This window comes from Aotus nancymaae, unplaced genomic scaffold (genome assembly GCF_030222135.1).
Source record: "Aotus nancymaae isolate 86718 unplaced genomic scaffold, 86718_ANA_hifiasm-v0.15.2.pri h1tg000064l_1, whole genome shotgun sequence".
NCBI lineage: Eukaryota > Metazoa > Chordata > Mammalia > Primates > Aotidae > Aotus > Aotus nancymaae.
This window is the reverse complement of record NW_026988479.1, coordinates 16,938,039-16,957,872: the sequence shown is the minus strand read 5'-3', so window position 1 is coordinate 16,957,872 and position 19,834 is coordinate 16,938,039. Positions and strand designations below refer to the sequence as shown.

The 19,834-nt window shown below is 47.7% G+C and overlaps 1 protein-coding gene across 1 annotated transcript; it reads right to left on the bottom strand.

Annotated features, from left to right (window-relative positions):
• Window positions 1-3,671: 3,671 nt before the first annotated feature.
• On the bottom strand, window positions 3,672-19,561 carry DELE1 (DAP3 binding cell death enhancer 1). The gene is made up of 13 exons (XM_012462192.3): window positions 19,398-19,561; window positions 18,656-18,770; window positions 18,443-18,560; window positions 15,667-15,814; window positions 13,918-14,082; window positions 13,571-13,656; window positions 13,372-13,468; window positions 10,068-10,210; window positions 9,067-9,225; window positions 8,879-8,971; window positions 6,447-6,606; window positions 5,365-5,604; window positions 3,672-4,309 (listed from the first exon to the last, which is right to left on the bottom strand). Exons 1-12 carry the CDS (start codon window positions 19,426-19,428, stop codon window positions 5,366-5,368), a joined length of 1,554 nt encoding a protein of 517 aa, XP_012317615.2. The 5' UTR covers window positions 19,429-19,561; the 3' UTR covers window positions 3,672-4,309; window position 5,365.
• Window positions 19,562-19,834: the final 273 nt, after the last annotated feature.

Sequence of the window (19,834 nt, the reverse complement as noted above, 5' to 3'; positions counted from 1 at the left end):
GAGGCCCCTTGTATCCATATTGGAGCTCCAGGTAGGACTTCATTACAAAAAAAGATTCTGTTATATAAAAGCAAAGTCTGAGAACCGAAGTACTAGAGTAGACCATGCTGACCTCCCAGTTACCAGCAAATTTTCAGTGCAGAGCCGATGTTGGGCGGGTAGAGAGAAGACAGAGGGCAGGGAAAGGTGACCTGAGGAAGCTGGAGTTAAAGCTGGGCAACTGGATCACTAGATATGTGGGACCACTGCATCATTCTAGTTCAAAAGCCCTAAATCTATACTCCTTGGGCCCCCCGAATACTAGGTAAAACTTTTGTGTTTAGGCATTTTTTAAGCATAAGATACAAATTTCTCATCAGATTCTCAAAGGAAAACTTGACCTTTAAAAGGTTATGCAGCATTGCTTTAAGATACTACCTAAACATCCACAGACATGGGCAATTGTCATAAGGAGTCTGAACTTTATCTATTTCAACTCTTCATTTTATAGCCAAAAATATAGACAGAAATGGCAGATGACTTGCCCAAGGCCCTGACAGGTTTGTGGGGGAGAGCTTTCCAAATTAAGATGGTATTTAACTGAGTGGTTGGTCAAATTAGGATTTAGATCTGGTATTCAGTATGGTGGTCTTTCTAATACACTAAGGATTCTTAATCTGAGGGCCTTGGTTGGACTGCAGGATCTACGAACCTGCTGAACTGCATGCAAAATTGGGAGGATATGCATTTTTTCTATGGAAAGAAGTAGGTACTTAGATCATATTCTTTTTTTTTTTTTTGAGATGGAGCCTTGTTCTGTCACCCAGGCTGGAGTGCCATGGCGTGATCTCAGCTCCTGGGTTCAAGCAATTCTTCTGCCTCAGCCTCCTGAGTAGCTCAGACTACAGGCGCATATCACCATGCCTGGCTAATTTATTTTTATTTTTTTTTATTTTTAGTAGAGACAGGGTTTCACCGTGTTAGCCAGGCTAGTCTCAATCTCCTGACCTCATGATTCACCCGCCTCAGCCTCCCAAAGTCCTGGGATTACAGGCGTGAGCCACCACACTTGGCCAGATCAGATTCTCAGAGATTTAGGGCCCAATTAAGATGAGGGACCACTACAATCCTCTAGGTTAGCCCTCAGCCCTGCCTTCCGCACAGCACCTGGAGAACTCATGGGTAGAGCTGCTCTTGTTCTGAATTTTGATCAGGATGGGGGTGTATGTATGTGAGGGACTGTGTTCTCTCCTGCATCAGGTATCCCTTCCTGGTGAGCTGATACCAGCACCTTTCCCAATAACAGGCTCAGAGTGAGACAGTGTCTCTGGTGACAGAATTGGGTGTGCTGAACAGGAAGATTACAGAAACTTCTTGATATCAGCCAAGATGTCAAAGCTGAGATTTGGACACGCTCAAAACAGTTTCCACCAAGATGGGCTCTGCCCCCTGGGAGACTGAGGGAGCAGGCGAGCCAGCAAGCACTCACTTAAATGTCGTCTTAATTTGGAAAGCATAGAGGGACATTTTTTATCAATAGTCAGCCATTCTCCAGCACCAGGAGTACAATGCAGTGCTCAGAGCCTGGGGGCAGCTCAGAGATTGACAGGCAGCCACCTTGTCTGTCACCCAACTTCAGTTTGGCAGCTTGCTGACCCTACCTCTTCTCTGGCTGAAATAAGAGTGAGACGGCAACCATTACTCTTGAAACTCTGGAGAGAACCAAATCCCAAAAAAGAGAGGACAGGAGGAGAGAGAGCACAGGCTTGCCCTGGCACATAGTGTGTACCTAGAAAATAGATCAGCATTTTCTAATTCCTGCTGAGTTTTGGGTACAATAGGGGAGGAGTGGAACATGATCAGAAACACACATGCAACAAATATTTTGTATTTATTGAACAGTTACTAAGTGTCAAAAGTAGCACAGGAAACCATGTGTGTGCGTGTGCGTAGGTGGCGAGCAAGGTAGGGGGCAATAAAGAATTATTCATTCAAGTTATTTAAAGTACCTACTATGTGCTGGGTAGCCTTGGTGCTGGTCATTGGGTGGGGAAGGGGTGAGTATAATCACTCATTTGTTGAACATATATTTAGCATTAAAGATAAAGTGAGCCAAATAGCCTTTTTCCCATCATAGTGTCAGGACTCTGAAAACAGCATCTCCGGATAGGGAAACTGAGGCAGCAGAGCTTCGCACAAAGGTCTCATTGGTGAGGGCGCCAGGCTGTGACCCGGCATCCTGACCCAGGCTGGCCCTGCTGATGGGAGCCACCTCCCTCTCCTCCTCTCACACTTCCTCTGGGGCACTGATGGTGAGTCATTAGTAGCAGAATTTTAATGGCAAAAGCACAGCAGTCCCCAGGTCTGCCAGTGAAGCCCATCCCCCTGGGGCTGGATCAAGACCACAGTGACTGAACAGCCAAGGACTTTTGGTCCCTTGACAATACCTTTCTCACGACTCTGCCATCCTTCCCTTTCCACAGGAGAGGCCCTTCCTTTTTAAATTGGAGAGCTTAAAAATATCCTGCCCCTCCACCTTTGGCATCCCAAATTGAATCAGTATTTAGCTCAGTAGTGACTGACGGGGAGGGAGAGCCACTGAGGGAGGGCTGCATCTGGCCTTCACCACAGGATGCCCAGTGTCCAGACTGAACCACCCCTTGGCCCCAGGTACAGCTAGAAGGAAGTAGTCAGAAAATCCAAAATGACAACAGAAGGGAGGAGGCTGGGGAGTGGGGCTCCACAGGGAGGACACACAGTGACATTTCACGCAGAGGGTGCTCCAGGAAGGCCCAAAGGCAATCTGTAGGGAAACAGGCTCTGGGCACAACTCAGTGAGGGAAAACATTGGGTTAATCAAGTTCTTTACTGGAGGACTTCTTGGAACCTCGAATATGCTGATGTGTATTGTGAATCTATAAAAAGGGGACGTCTGGTGCAGTGTTAACTTATTTAACCACAGAAACCTTTGTTTGTTTGCTTTTTTGGCAGAGAGCTTAGCGCACTGCACAGCTTAAAACCCTGAGCCTGAAACCTCAGGTTTCCTACCCTGCACGGGGCCTTGCACTCAGTGCTGGGGACCTGGAATACAAAGACAAGGTCCCTGCTCCCAAGGAGTGCCATCTGTGGAAGGCAGCCATGTGCAGGGTTCAATGGCGGTGAGCCAGTGTGCAGGGCAGCCCTGAAAAGGAGGCAGGGAGCAGGCGAGGAGCTCGAGCTAGAGGACGCCTGGGCTCCCCGGGTGAAAGGGAGGTGCTAGGAAAGTGCGACAGGACCACTTAGAAGTTCAGAGAGGTGGGGTGGGAAGCAGGGAGGGAAACGTGGACAACTATGCCCCCTCAAATCTTCTCACCTTTGAACTGACCAAGCTGGTTGCTCTTTCCCACTCAGTCACAGGATTGTGGGGGGTGGGCCCTCTATCCCTCCCAGCCCCCACCCTCAACCACATCTATGCTATTCAACTTGGGCTAACATCCAGAAGCCAGGGAACAGCTATTCACAAATTCAGTAATTGGACTCATTAGCGTTGACTCAGAAATCTTTTTTTTTCTTCCTAAGTCTCTCTCTTGGAGAAGCTTTTAAGATCCTTTAAATTGGTTAATGGAGAGTTTAGAAATGAGGACAGAGCCTCAGCTTTCAGCTCCCCCTGCCCATCTCCCTGACTCTCCCCAACATACTTAGGGCAAAAGCGATGAGATAATCCAATATCTGTTTTATTAAACACCCAGACATTTCTGGCACACGTTTCCCAAACGGGGACCTCAAAATCTACACTCTCCAGCTCAAGACTCCTAGCACTCCATCTACATTTACTCTCCCATGGGTAGGACAGTAATAATGCTTTCACATAAAATTGCAGTGTGAACTGACGGACAAGAACCCTGGAGTCAGGAGGCCCAGGTCCTCATCCTGGCTTGGCGACTCATAAAGCCACGCACCCATGGGCATCACCGCCTCCAGGGCCAAAGTGAGTATCAAGGTCCTCTCTGTGGCGAAATGCCCTTGCATTTGTCTTATAAGGCAGGAGGGCAGACACCATTGCCTTTGGTGTACAACTGAGGAAGCAATACAGGGAGTCAGGTAACTGCTTCAAGGTGACATGGCCAAGCAAGTGGCAGAGCCAGACCTGGGTCTACGCACCCTCCTCCTCTTGACTGTGCTGGCGCAGGTGCATAGGGTTTGGGGGAAGGTGGGTGGGTAACTGGCCTCTTCTTCAGGACTCAAATTGTGATATACATCTGAGAACCCACAGGCTCCATCTTTAGGGCTGAGGTGAGAAGTTCTGAAAGTCAAGCAGACACATCCAGGCATTTGGGCGAGAAACTTCTTCCTTCCAAATCAAAGGTGAAACGAAAACAATTATGAGCCCACGGGGGATGAATAGAGGTGCATGGTGGAGCTAGTCTCTAGGATGGCCTGATTCAGTGTTTCCTAAGTGTCAGCCAGTCATGGAACCACCCCTATGATTTTTGCCACCTCTCTGGATCTGTGCTCCCTTTTATGCTATGTTTTTCTTTAAACTGATTCACTTGTTTTTTTTTTTTTTTTTTGGAGATGGAGTTTCACTCTTGTTGCCCATGCTGGAGTGCAATGGCACAATTTCAACTCACTGCACCCTCCGCCTCCTGGGTTCAAGCGATTCTCCTGCCTCAGCTTCCCGAGTAGCTGGGACTACAGGCATGTGCCATAACACCTAGCTAATTTTGTATTTTTAGTAGAGACAGGGTTTCTCTATGTTGGTCAGGCTGGTCTTGAACCGACTTCAGGTGTCCTGCCTGCCTCAGCCTCCCAAGGTGCTGGGAATACAGGCGTAAGCCACCTCGCCTGGCCCTGATTCACTTTTTTTTAAAAGTTAGCTTTATCCTAGACAGAATATCTGTCAAACTGCAGGTCAATATGCTAGTCATACTTTTATATTATATGTTAAATACATAACTACTGAAATATAAAACATTAATTTGAATGCAACCTAAAATCTTCTTGTGAACCAGGGATACACACATCAAACATTGGCAAACAGTGGTACTGGTTTAAGTGTGAGAAAACTGAGGCACAGGAAGGGAGGTGAGTGATTTGTTCAAACACAAAGGCTAAGGTGAGCACCAGGGTCTGTGGACCCTCCAGTAGGGTTTTTCATAGGTCACTGAATGCATCCTTTGGTGCACAGACCACAAATGACTGTGAACGCATCCAAGGCTCACCTGTGAGGCTACCAAGTGGGGGGAACGATCAGTTACTTACTAGCCATGTACGTGAAATTGCTTGAGAACCTGAACTCTAGCTGGAATTTCTACCTGGAAAGGGTTGCTGACGCTCTATTTTTGTTATCCAACCTCCCACCCACTCTGGCCCCTAAGAGGCACCAATGACTATGTTTTATCTCACCTTAGCCAAAACCTAGTCTGACGACGCTCCTTTCCAGTGGGCAGGGGTGTGGGGGGATAGCCCTGCTGGGGGCTTCCGGGCTGGCTCTGAAATGCCGACTTCTGCAGAGGAGGCCAAGGTTCCCTGTGCTCGAGGCATGTGGTAGGTGTGAGGTTCCTGCCAGCAGGGTGTTCAGGCTGCAGAGGGAGGGGCTGGAGAAAGACTTCAGCCCCGTAACTGTCAGGTCGCTGGGCCCCGGGGCTACAAGAAGAGGTGAGAGCGCTATTACTCATGCTGTATATTCTTGAACTCCTACTTTGCAGCCAGGACTTCTGCAAGGGCTTGGTCCCTCAGGCATTGTTAACTCCCAACCCCAGTGACTCATGAGCGAGCAGGGCCCTCAGAGCCCTAGAAGGGTAATTCAGACAACCTTGGGATATTGTCTCTTGTACAAAAGCATCAGAGTAGCTACCATTTGTTCAGTACCTACTGTGCTGTCTAGCTGTGCTAAGCCCCTTAGAGTCATCTCATTTAATCCTTATGACAACCTAATGAGTTAGGTTTTACCACTGCCTTTATTTTTAGAGGTGAAGAAAGAGAGGCGCAAAGCCATGGAGTCTAAGTTCAGTGACAGTGGGGGTTAAAACTCAGGTATCGCTGGGAGTGGTGGCTCATGCCTGTAATCCCAGCACTTTGGGAGGCCGAGGCAGGTGGATCGCCTGAGGTCAGGAGTTTGAGACCAGCCTGGCCAACATGACGAAATCCTGTCTCTATTAAAAATAGAAAAAATTAGCTGAGCATTGTGGTGGGACCCTGTAATCCCAGCTACTCCAGAGGCTGAGGCAGGAGAATTGCTTGAACCTGGGAGGTGGAGGTTGCAGTGAGCCGAGATCGTGCCGTTGCACTCCAGCCTGGGCAACAAGAGTAAAATTCTATTTCAAAAAAAAAAACCAACTCAGGTTTGTTTGACTCCAAAAGCTGTGCTCTTAGCCACCACCGGGGTTGGAAATGACAAGGAGACCAGAGACTACTGCCACACACTATTCTGTCACAGGGTACTGAGCTTAGGGAAGGGATCTGTTGGCTTGGACTTGGGTCTGTACCTGCAACCTCCATGGAAAAGAGGGCTCGCAGCCTTTCCTGGGCGGCCTCGTTTCCCAGAGCCGCTGACTGCCGGTAACATCTCAAGGCCTCTCCCAGATTCCTCTGCACACCAAGACCTCTCTCATAGCAAATTCCCAAGTGGTACCTACTCTGTGAGTCCTAAGGGAGAAAATGGACAGACAAACAAATACACACACACAGGACTGAGGAACTGAAATGCTATGGCAGGAGGAAGGTAAAGTCAGGCATGCTGAGACTTCTTCCATGCAGGGTCAAGGCCGAGCCCTGGCCTGCCCCATAGCAAGGGATCTCAACTATGAAATGCCAGAGGCTCAGAGCTCGCCTAACACAAAGGAGAAGGGGATCCCTCCACCTGGGCAGATTCCAGCCAGGGCAGTGTGGAGGCTTCTCTTGCACAGGCTGCCTGAAAGCATGCACAAGGAAGGCTATAGGAAACACTCAGCCCAGTTACAGGAAACCTGGGAGTCGGGCTCCTACATTGCCCTGAAACAGCAAAGAGGCAAGGGTGGAGAGTCACCTTCTCAAAAACCTTGTGCCTTCCTGAATCTCTGCCTGGAAGGGCTGACCAAAAAAGGCAATTTTTCTCCTTTAAACAGCTATGCTCTTTGCCCGGCTCTGGATCCTTTCTCCTCTCACTGAGAGCTATGCTCAGGATCAGGTGGAGGCCAGGTGTCCAGCTGCACAGCCAGACTGTCTGCGCTCCCGTCATGGCTCTACCACTTACCAGCTGTGTTAACTCAGGCACATGACTCTACCTCTTGGTGCCTCAGTTTCCCCACCTATAAAATGCGATATTAAAAGCACCTACCTTATTAGGTTGTTGCAAGGATTATATATGCTATATGAAAAGTGCTTATATGCACTATATGAATCATATTCACTCTCCCAATTTAAAGAAACAAAACAAAACACTATTGACTCCCAACCGTGGTCCCATTTCTCTTCTACCCACCATGGTCAAATTTCTGGAAGAGTTGTCTACACATTCTGCCCCCACTTCTATAACACACAGGCCAAAGTCCCTCCAATAAATATGGCAGACTTATGCCTACAGGCCAGGTTCCAACACAGCATTGGACACATGTAAGGCCAAACCACCACCCCTGCAACGCTGCTCAGTACAAACCCAGGAAGATACAATTCCCTGTGGGGTGGAAGAGTGTTAGGTCTGAGTCCCAACACAGTGTCACATAGAAGTTGACAGATATCCTTCTGTGCACTTTTCCTGCTAGCACGCTGCTCTGATTAAAGCAGGCCAGCCAGCCCACAGGCTTGCCCTGCACATGGATGTGCAGACCTGCCCAACTTTGAAAGGCTCTGTGGGGCTCTTTCAAGCCAAGGTAGGTACAACTTTGGATATTGGTTGGTGACATTGGTCCCCTTTTGACAGCTACTGCAGATACTTTGGGCAACAGAGTAGACAAGGAAAAGCATTCTGATGCCCAGGAGTTCAATGAGCTATCAGTGTGTTAGCCAGAAAACAAAGGAAGCAGCAGTCCCCTATGTAGGGAGATCACGGTACACGCATATATTGCTTGATTTAATCCAAGACTCCAGGTCCGTCAAGATGCAACTCAAAAGATACACTGGTTAAATACACTTGAGGAATATAGCAAACCACAGATGGCCTTTTCGATGATCTACAGTGACATAAAGCTTTGAGACTTCCTGCATTAACAATAACTGTTTAACTCAGTATTTCCCAAACCTATCTAACCACGTTTTTCCTCTCATGGCTTATAAACATCTCACGGAACTAACGCTTCATGGAACACATCTCAATTGTCTGAATGCCAGTGCCCCCAGTTCACAGACAACCAGACATGCCCACCCACCCCAAGCTGAGCAGTGTTCACTGTTTACTGTCTCCACCTGATGCGTCTTCCGATTTCCCTGGGTTACCATCACTTGTAATGATGCATTTTTCATGTGTACAGGTTACACAGCACTCTCACACCTGTTATCTCAGTTAGATTTTGATCCTCACAACAACCCTGTGAAATAGTGGACAGGTAAGTCAAACATTATTATGCTGATTTTAAAGACAAGGAAACAGGTTTCAATCAAGAAGTGACCAGGCCAAGTAGTGTGCTGGTAAATGTTGAACAACTGGCTCTCTAGGAGGGAAAAAGTGCTGCTTTGTGGCATTCAGCAATTTCTGTGGTGCAAATATTCCCACCATCGCAGATTTTAAGCTGCACGCAGCTCTCACAGCCTGATGCAAGCCAGCTCCAGTGCACTCCTGCAACTGCCCAAGGGTCACACAGTAAGTCATCAAGAGCTAAGGCTTGAAGCCAGCCCAAAGCTCCTATCAAACAATCTCCTAAGCACAGAACTCAGTACCAGTTCCAAAATCCCTTCTCTTATCAGGCTTCAGCCCCAACATGCTTGCACACTAGAGATCTCATACCCCATTGTTGGCTGCAAGCCAAAGATATTTCACAGCTCTCTGCTCATCCAGGTAGGGCTCCTTGGTGAAAAGCACCCCGAGGAAGGCTTGGGCCTGTGGTCAAGGAGGAAGGGAAAAAAGGCATCTTGGTCAGTTTCAGGCTCCACAGGCCCCAGACACCTTGGACAGACCCTGCCAATGGTACTCACCTCTCTCAAGCCTGAGTCTGCAGCCTGCTTCAGCATGGACACTGCCCTCTGCCGCTCAGGGTCCCACGAAGGGGCTGGGTCTCGTAGTAGGCACCTGGCATAGCGGTACTGAGCCAGGCTGTGGCCCTGGCTGGCAGCCAGTTGATAATAAAGGACCGCCTGAGGCAAAGGGAGAAACACCCAGTCAGCTGATAACTCTGTAAGCATCTTTTTCTTTCAGTGAAATTTTAAAAAATTATTTTAATTAAATAATATATAATAATTATAGAGTAGTCAGAAAATTCAGATAAGCCAGAATTTAAAAATATAAACCAAAAATAGAAACATAAAATCCCAAGAAATTCAGCCTCCTAAAGATCATTCTTGCTTAAAATGTTAGTGTTCACCCTTGCAAATATCTTCCCACATGTTATACATACACACATACATTTTAGACATCTATGCATTTGCACACACGTGTGTGTGTGTGTGTGTGTATGGGGGGGCAAAGAGAGAGAGAGAGACTTAGATCATACTATACTCCTTTATAACCTATTTTTTAACTTTAATGATACACCATGAATGTCTTTCCCTGACAATATAGATCTAGCACATCATTTTAAGGCCCAAATAGATGTAATTAACCAGTTTTCTATTGAAGAAACTTTCAGGTTTTTTTTTTTTTTGCCTTCACATACAACTTTAAGAAATACATTCTTATATATAACCTCTTTATATTCTTATCCTACTTTAAAAAAATTAATTAATCCATTCATCAAGATGCTATTCTAAGCCGAGAATACACTTGCAAAGAAGAAAGGCAAAATCCCTGCCCTCCCTGATTTTTGAGTCTAAATTCCCGGAAGTTAGGAGCTTCTTTCTTATTTTTCTTTGGTTGTAGCTGGGCTACAACCAAGTGGGAAAAAGAAGCCAAACTTTCCCCCTTCTCTGCCCACTGCTCATTTCTAGACATCGCTCTCAGCAGCCCAGCACATGGGATGGGCTTGGGGGCAGGGGAATACCTTGCTAATGTCCCGGGGGGTGCCTCTGCCATGCTCATGACACAAGCCCGCGTTGTACTGCGCTTTGCTGTAGCCTCGGGCTGCAGCAGTCTGGAAGTAAGAAAAGGCTGCCGTGTAGTCACCACTCTTCATGTTCTCTGTCCCTATAAGGCACAAGGCACAAACACTCATAGCTTCCTCAGTGAACTTCCCCACGCCCTCAGCCAGGTACCTACAGACTCCTCATCTGATCCTTCTCCCTTTCTTTTTTTTGTGCCGGACACTTTGCATATATTTCTTTCTTTCTTTTTTTTTTTTTGAGATGGAGTCTCACTCTGTTGCTGAGGCTGGAGTGCAGTGGCACCATCTCGGCTCACTGAAACCTCTGCCTCCCGGGTTCAAGCAATTCCCTGCCTCAGCCTCCCGAGTAGCTGGGATTATAGGCGCCCGCTACCACGCCTGGCTAATTTTTGTATTTTTAGTAGAGATGGGGTTTCATCATCTTGGCCAGGCTGGTCTTGAACTCCTGACCTTGTGATCCACTTGCCTCCACCTCCCAAAGTGCTGGGATTACAGGTGTGAGCCACCACACCTGGCCTTTTTTTTTTTTTTTTTTGAGATGGAGTCCAGTTCTGTTGCCCAGGCTGGAGTACAGTGGTGCAATCTTGGCTCACTGCAACCTCCACCTCCTGGGTTCAAGCGATTCTCCTGCCTCAGCCTCTCAAGTAGCTGGGATTACAGGCATGAGCTACAGCACTCGGCCCTTTGCATATATTTCTATCCTCCAAATATTTCACTGGTTTGCCATAGACAGCAGTAGGTTCTGCCCTACTATAAAGCATTCCTCCTTCTCTTGGTAATAGCATCCAGATTTCCCGTTGGGAACAACCCCTCCCCTAGTGCTGCCAATGTGCTTGCGTTCTTCCCAACCACAGAGATTTTTTCTTAGGAATCTGAACCTTGATCTGGTTGGGACAAGGAAAGAAAACGGCCCTTGTAGCTTTATTCTGACAGCAGCACTCTGAAGATACTGTCTATCAGCTGCTGCCTCTTGGGTCTCTGGAGCTTCCCTGATTCCTGTCCTTTCTGAGGCTTGGCAGGTCAATAGATCCCAATAGATTCCTTTTGTGCTTAAGTTAGCCAGAGTGGGTTTAGGTTGCTCATAACCAACAAACCCTAACTGATACAAGTGATACCATTAATCTTGTTTCATGAAGAAATTGGGAGCGGTTATACAGCAGCATCAAGACCTGAATGCAGGCACATCCAGCTCCAAAGCCATGTTCTTTTCATTGCCCAAACAAAAAGGAAACAGGAAAGGATCAGGGCACAGCCAGTTCTCAACTCAAAGCCTTTGCTCCATCTGCCTCTCCTGCCTGGGATCTCTCTTTCCACCTCCACCATCAAAGGTCCCATCCTGTGTCTGCTCTAGAACCTTCAGCCCACAATCAGCCTTTAAACACTTTTTTGGCACTTACTTAATATACCAAACCTTTTTCTAAACCGTTTCAAAAGTACAAGTCCTGTCTCCTCAATTAGACTGTAAAATCCTGGAGGCAGAGCAGAAAAAGAAATGTAGAAGAAATAACTTTGCCTAGGGTGAAGGCACCATACAAATGCAAAACATGATTATGGCTTATGCTCCTTTTGTGTTCTGCCACTGTGCCAAGCACTTGCTGAATAAATGAATATATGAATGAAGGGATGGGCAAGAAAATTCCGAGAAGAGATTCTTTGCCCATCAAAATCACATAAAGCTAATGAGGGAGAAACCAGGTTCCATTCAGCCAGCAGTGAATTAAATAAAGTTGCCTCCCTGCTGCCTGAAAACTCACTGTCCTGGGTTGACAGAGCCCTCTGCCCTTGGGGAGAAGATTCAAGAGTGCAAAGGATCCCACTATCCTCCTGTCTCCCACCCGGCTCATTAATATACCCAGATCCATCTACTCCTGTTGCTCTCTCCTTTCTCTAACCTAGACCATGCCACTGACGTGTTTTGTTTAACTGTCACTAACAGCACCTACCTGGTCTCCTGTTTCCCCTCTAGCAACCCTACAATCCATGTCTGTCTACACGCCAGCCAGAGAGATCTTTGGAAAAGTACATCAGATCATGTGACTGTCCCCTTTCCTGCTCCCGCTTAAAGTCCTCCAAAGACTTCCTGTCTCACTTAGAAAAATCCATACTCTTTACCGTGGCTCAGAAGACCTCACCTGACCTGACTCCTGCCTGCTGTTCTGGCTTCATCTCCTTCCACCCTTCCCAAGATCTTGAAGCTCCAGCCACACTCACCTTTCTTTTGTTCCTTTAGCAAGCAAAATCCAATCCTGCCTCAGGACTTCTGCACTTACTGTTCCCGCCATATGGAAAGCTCTTTCTCCAGATTGAAACAAAAGTGGCTGTTTTTGTGACGGATCTTAGATCAAAGGTCTTCTGCTCAGAGAGGACTTCTAAATCAGAAACTGCTCCTTGCTCAAGTCACTAACACATTCCCTTGTTTTATTTTCTTCATAACATTTATCAGCATCTGAGATTCTTTTTATTTGTTTCTTAATTATTGTTTTTCTGCTCCCTGAGAATAAGGACTTCTTCTTGCAAATCACTGTATCCCCAGTACCTAAAATAGGACCTAGCAAAAGGTAAATGCTCAATAAATTTGTTACAAATGAATCCCAGCTTCTTGCCTATCTGCCCACTAGACCTCAATTGGTGCTGTGGGGAGTCTGAGTCTCCACATTAGAAGGCCTGAAACGAGCCAAGTCACTGCAGAGACCAGGACAAATGGTGAAAGGGCATTTAGAGTCCTCAGATGAGGGGAAAATGTTCCTGTTCACACATTGAGAATCTGCTACAAACCTCAGGAGCCTGTTCTTTCCTAAGTGTGGCAAAGAATGCTAAGTGCCCTCCAAGATTTATTTTCTCCTTCATACATAGTAACTTGGCAGGATCCTCTGTGGCGAGGTGTGACCATGTGCCTACATTCTGGACAAGGATTTGTGCAACATCTACATTAAAGGGAAGAAGTGATCCTTTAGCTTCCCTACCTTGCCCCTTCTAGCTGGCTAGAATATGGACAGGAGGGTAGTAGCTGGAATTGCCAAACTCTGCCTCAAGATGGGAGTCAGTTTTAAGAACGTTAGGACACATTTGCATAAGAATGGGTCCCTGCCATCACTGAGCCACCATGCCAGATTTGGTCTACCTACCTGGGAGAAAATAAAATCTCTCTTATTTAAGCCACTCTCTATCCTGACTCTATCTGACCCACCTCTTACCCTTTTCATTTTCCCACCCTCCTGCCTTGATGCAGGGTCCATTTGGTTACCTAGGAAGTTGAAAGCGATGGAAACACTGAGCTGGAAGAGCTGCTGAATGGAAGTCACAGCCTCCTCGAGGGAAAGAGTTTTTGATTTATCTTGTTCCTGGGGAAGAAACATAAAGACTCATCAAGGGATGGTTCACTGGGATTGCCACCTGCCCAAGAGAATGTTATGGGGATCCAGGTGGCCAAATCTAGATAATACCTGTTCACCAGCGTGCTGAGGCTGGGCTGGTTTTGCCTTGGACTTGATGCTGCTACTGGCATGGAGGAAGCCAAAATCACTGGGACCTGCAAGGGAAAGGCCGACACCCGGCCAGGGCAAAGGAGAAAGTTGTACTTCTTTTCTCCAACTCTCCCAGCCTACCCAGGCTTTCCATCCAGCACCCTTGCCAGGAACCGAAATAACCCTCAATCACCTCACAAGGCATGGGACCTCACAGGAGTGCCAATGCCCTTCTCCGGGAATATGCATCAACCAACGTCCATCTGCCCAGCTCCCGACCACCACCAACCTCTGCCTTCTGCTGATTCCATTAGGCAGGGACGTACCTTCCTCAGAGGAGGGGCCCTGAGGACGAGCTGCTTTCAAGGAGTTATGTGAGGAGAAGTTCTGGGGCTGAGCTGAGGCTTCTTCCTGGCCAAGCCTGGGTTCTCTGAGGCCAGTGTGCCTGGGAGGTGGGCCATCAGGGCTGGGGAGGATGTGCTGCCGCAGTGCTGCAAAGAGTCAGCAAGAGTGGTCAGGTCAGAGCCAGGTGCGCTGGCTCACACCTATAATCCCAGCACTTTGGGAGGCTGAGGTGCGTGGATCACCTGAGGTCAGGAGTTCAAGACCAGCCTGGGCAACATGATGAAACCCCATCTGTACTAAAAATATAAAAATTAGTGAGGTGCAGTGGCATACGCCTGTAATCCCAGCTACTTGGGAGGCTGAGGCAGGAGAATTGCTTGAACCCAGGAGGTGGAGGTTGCAGTGAGCCAAGATCGTGCCATTGCACTCCAGCCCAGGTGACAGAGCAAGACTCTGTCTCAAAGGAAAAAACAAAACAAAACAAAAACATGTGGTCAGCTCAGAAAAGGATCAGTGCCGGCTGCTCGGGCTTGACTGAGTCCTCCCTGAGGTTTTAGAGGCTATAGGAAGAATTTGGAAACTCCTGTGACACTTCCTTCATACTCCTCCTTCTCTGATTCCTTGGCTTCCTTCCACAGGAGTCTGGAGGGGCCTGTATTTGTGCTGATCTCCCACCCTAAGCATCAATCACTCCTCTGCTTGAATTCTTCAGTGGCAGGGAGGAATCTACCTTACTCACTGTTGTAGCCCCAGTACCTAGCACTTTCTTTGATAGTAATATTGCTAATGATTATCATCATAATAAAGACAAGAACTAATGCTTAAACTTATAATTACTACGCATTTACTATATGTCAGGCACTGCCCTAAGTCCTTGATATGTATTAACTCATTTAGTCCTCTCAATAAACCTATGGGGTGGGCTTTAGATGAAGAAACTAAGGCAGAAGGAAGTTAAAAGTGACTTGTTCAGGGACATAAGACTAGTGTGCAGCCCGGCATGGTGGCTCACACCTATAATCCCAGCACTTTGGGAGGCCGAGGTGGGTGGATCTCAAACTGAGGTCAGGAGTTCGAGACCAGCTTGGCCAACATGGTGAAATCCTGTCTCTACTAAAAACATAAAATTAGCTGGGGATGGTGGCAGATGCCTGTAGTTCCAGCTACTAGAGAGGGTAAGGCAGGACAGTCACTTGAACCTGGGAGGCGGAGGTTGCAGTGAGCCAGGATTGTGCCACTGCACTCCAGCCTGGGTGACAGAGTGAGACTCTGTCTCAAAAAAAAAAAAAAGACTAATACGCAGCAGTTTTGGGACTTGAACCTTTATAATCTGACTCTAGAGCCTCAACCACTAGGCTATGTTGCCTCTGTACCATGGCACATAATAGGTGCTCAATAAAGATTCATTTATTCATGAATGACTGAGTGACTGACAAGAGAATAACCTAACTGGTTGAATGTAGGACAGGAAACCACACCCAGAATCGAAAGTGGTCTGGACCTGTGGCGCTCCCTCGGTTGGAGGTGATGGGAGGAAATGGAAAGACACTAAGGGGCAGGTGTGGCCCACACCCTGGGTGGATAGAACTTCCCCAATTCCTCTTCCTCTGACTTCAGATAGGAAAGGCAAGGAGCTGCTGACAGCTCTTTTCCTGAGGTGTGTCCAGAGATGCTTCCTGGCCAGAGAAACTCCCAGCCCAGCCCTCCTGTCCCCAGGACTGAGAACTCACAGGAGCATGGGTGCCACAGGGGAGATGAGAGGAAACGGCCCAGGGGACTGTGCCAGGAGCAGTGTTCCACTCGGCGAGGTCCTGCTGGCAGGGATGCATGGAAGTGGATCTGCCTTGCCAGCTGCAGGGCCAGCACGGCCAGAGTGCCCTGGGAGAGACAGCACATTAAGGACACGGTCGTTCACTAGTCAACTCCATCAGACTCAGCCTTACACTCAAACATCACTTCCTCAGGAAATCCAGGGGGGGCATCTCCTCTGCTACAAACTTTCACAGCACCCGAACTTCTCTGGAGCCCTGACCACACTGGCATTTAAACAATCATCTCTAGAATTATTTATCTAAGGTCTGTCTCTCCTGTTAGTCTATAAGCACAACATGGGCAGGGACCTTGTATGTTTTACTCACCAATGTATCTCTGGTGCCCAAGTACAGCACAGTGTGCTAAGATACAGTAGGGATGAGATATAAGTACAAACTGAATAAGTGCTTGACCGAGTGACTAAATAAGCAAAGAATAAGCCAGCAAAAAGACAATGGTAAGGCTGGGTACAGTGGCTCACACCTGTAATCCCAGCACTCTGGGAAACCAAGGCGGGTGGATCACCTGAGGTCAGGAGTTTGAGACCAGCCTGGCCAATATCGTAAAACCCTGTCTCTGTTAAAAAATACAAAAAAATAGCCAGGCGTGGTGGCAAGCGCCTGTAATCCCAGCTACTCAGGAGGCTGAGGCAGAAGAATCGCTTGAATCCGTTAGGCGGATGTTGCAGTGAGCAGAGATTGCACTATTGTACTCCAGCCTGGGCAACAGTGAGACTCCATATCAAAAAAAAAATTTAAAAAGATAGGGGTAGGTTGGCACCTAGTTGCAAATATAGCAACAGGTCAGAGTTCCCGTTAGGCTCTCTTTCCAGTCTTGTACAACCCCTCCTTCTACCAACTCCCATTACCCCAATCAATCACCCCAGCACACACACATCTCCAGGTGTAAGCTTTGTAAAGATGTTTCTTCTCTCACAGGTCTGCAGGAGGCCTGAGCTAGCTCTTATTCCAGAGACTGCTTAGTTTACCCTGTCTCTCTTTGTGTTATGCTTAAGAAGGTTGACCCAGGGTCGGGCGCAGTGGCTCATGTCTTTAATCACAGCACTTTGGGAGGCTGAGGCAGGTAGATCACTTGAGGCCAAGAGTTCAAGATTGGCCAACATGGAGAAGCTCTATGTTGAAAGTAGAAGGTTAAAAATTCTACTAAAGTAGAAACTCTACTAAAAATACAAGAATTAGCCAGGCATGGTGGCATACATCTGTAATCCCAGCTACTCAGGAGGCTGAAGCATGAAAATTGCTTGAACTTGGGAGGCAGAGGTTGCAGTGAGCCAAGATTGTACACTGTACTCCTAAAAAAACACAAAGGTCGACCAAGATACTTGTTGCAACAGGCACTGCATACAATAGCAAGTAAGACAGACATAGTTTCTGCCCTCATGAAGTTTCTATCTTGTGTTTAAAAAGACAAAACACAAGTACAGAGAGAAATAAATACAACTACTACTGATGCTAAATGCCAAGAAGGAAACAAATCGGAGTTGCACAGAGCATAAGAGGGGTTGTGACAAGACAAGGAGTCAGGGAGAGCCTCTCTGTGGAGGTGATTTGTGAGCTAAGGCCAGAAGAAAAGGGACCAGTATTGTGAAGAAGAGAGACACGTATCTGTGGCACTGGGGACAGCTTGTGTGCAGACCCTTTCATATGAACAGTAGTGTCAGAGCACAGTGATGGCATTAGGACTTCTGGAATCCAGGCCCTCTTCCTACTTCTTACTGTGGGACAGCCTTAGAGCTCAGATCATCTTTGGCAATATGGGAAAATGCTCCTCCCTTCAGGGTATGATATGACCTTATTCCACAGGTCCCCAGAGAGAGGTAACCCTGTCGTGGAGACATCCGAGGCTCAGCTGTGCTGATGACAGCAATTTACAGATGAGAAAGCCAAGGCTCACAGAGGTCAAGTCATTTGTCCAAAGTACACAGCATGAAAGCAGCAGGGATAGGCTGTGACAGACATGAGAGTGATATGTGTGTCAACTTCATTCAGAAGACCTTATAAGCAGAACTTTTACCTAGAATTTTGCCCGAAAAGCAAAAGATTCTGCCCGATGAGTCTTAGTGTTCATTACTAAGAATCTGACCTTATAGATCAGATTCAACAAATATTTATTGAACAACTATTATGGGCTAGGCTCTGTATTAGATACAGCAACCAAGCAGTAGAACATGAACTCCAGAGTTAAATCTGGCTCCTCTGCTTAATAGGTGTGAGTCTCTAAGCATGTAACCTAATATTTCAGAGCCTGAGTTTCCTCATCTGTAAAATGAAGGTGATATTTCCTTTGTAAGATTTTTGTAAGGATTACACAAGATAATGCAATGTATAATATTTTACATTAATAAATAATGCTATGTATTATTATTTATTGTAAGATCCATGAAAGCAAGAATATATCTATCTTGTTCTCTGCTATGTCCGTAGTACCTAGCAAAAATGCCTGGCCCAGAGAATGTGTTAGTTAAATAAATGTTTACTGAATGAAATGAGGAAAACATACAAAGCGGGGTAGCGGGAAATGGCAGTATCTCCTTGAATATGCTCCAATGCCATGGGTTACTTGTTAAATGAACACAGTGATTCCCTAGCTCTCGTTTTCAGGTAAGACTAGACATCTATGCAGGATCATTCTCATCTACATTGAAGGTCAAGGACAGGGCTGAGGATACCTTACCCATGATATGGCATCCCGTAGGGTGTTCGGGGAGACACGGGCAGACATCCACTGGAAGGCATCCTTCCATCCATGGGACTTTGGCCCCCTGCTCCTACCTGGGCCTTGGGGACCCGACCTAGATGATGTAATAAGAGGCTGTCAAATTCTCTACAAAGTAGGACCAAAGGGAGACCAGGGGAGGAAATGAGTGGCAATATGGCAGTATCTTACCTGTCAAGGTTAGGCACAGGAACCAGCAAGGTGGAGGAGGTAGTCTGAGGCCCATCTGGGCTGGTGAACTTGGGAGTCACCCTCCAGAGGCTAGGTCCCAGCGTACGGGGAAGAGCTGCAAAGAACAACCAAAACTCAGATATCTCAACAAAAACCCAGGAATCCCTGTCATCTACCTTAGCAGAGGTTTTTAAACATGGATACACATGAGAATCTTTTGTCTACTACAAATTCTAGCACCAGAACCAATTGGTTCTAGAACCCCAGAACCAATAAACTTAAGATTTCTCAGGGTAAAGCATCCACTTTTTTAAAAAGCTTCCATGTGATTCTGCTGCTTTCCTGTGGCTGCCAACCACTGTTGTAAGATGACTAGATGTTTATACACATACTCTCGATAACGTTTGGGGCGCTTTGTCTCTAAATCTCTCCTCTCTTCACTGGTTATGCTTACTCCATTGGCCCCTAATCGTCTTTAATTTCTTCAGTCCACCATCTCCTGCCATTGGACTCCTACCCCTCCCAATAGTCCCACCCATCTCCTTGGACTCCACCCTCTTCTCGCTAGGCCCACCCACATCTCAAATTCCATCAGCCCTTGACTTCCCCGCCCCCTTTCAGGCCCCGCCTTCCATAGCTCTAACCCCGCCCCCAATCGCTTTGGCTGTTTCCTCGGGCCAGCCCCCACTTCAGTTCGATCTCCTCGGCCCCGAGTGGTGCTCGCTGCTCGGACGCCCCTTACCTCTGCCCAGGAGTCCCGGGAGGCGCCACATGTCGCTGCCGGCACCATAAAGAGCTCGCAGCCGAAAGGGCGAGACCGACCCTCGGGACAGCGGCTAGAGAGGCCGCCGCGTTGCCCCCGAGTGGCCAAGTCCCCGAGGAAGTTCTGAGCCGGCCAATTAGAGGGGAGCCTGGCCGGAAAGACTGCGCTGCCGAGAGGAAGTGAGGGGAGGAGGCGTATTCCGGGCCAGCGTGGAGGTGACGTGCGGCAAGGGCATGGGATGTGGGCCCAGCCTTCCGTGGGGGATGTCCTTGGTGTTGCCACGCAGAGGCTGGGGACCGCAGGTGGCGAAGCGAGCCGCTCGGAAGCGTGACCGTTGAGAAGGGGGGCTGGAGCGGCTTCGGGGGGGCAAGAGGACCTTGCAGAAGCTGAGGCCGCGAACGAGGAAAGGCTTCGTC

Coding starts and splice junctions, on each gene's coding strand:
- DELE1 (XM_012462192.3), bottom strand. CDS start 19,428: ATGTGGCGCCTCCCGGGACTCCTGGGCAGAG. Junction 14,083..15,666: donor CCTGTGGCACCCATGCTCCT/GTGAGTTCTCAG, acceptor GACTCTTTGCAG/CACTGCGGCAGCACATCCTC. Junction 13,657..13,917: donor GGGCCCCTCCTCTGAGGAAG/GTACGTCCCTGC, acceptor TTTCCCTTGCAG/GTCCCAGTGATTTTGGCTTC.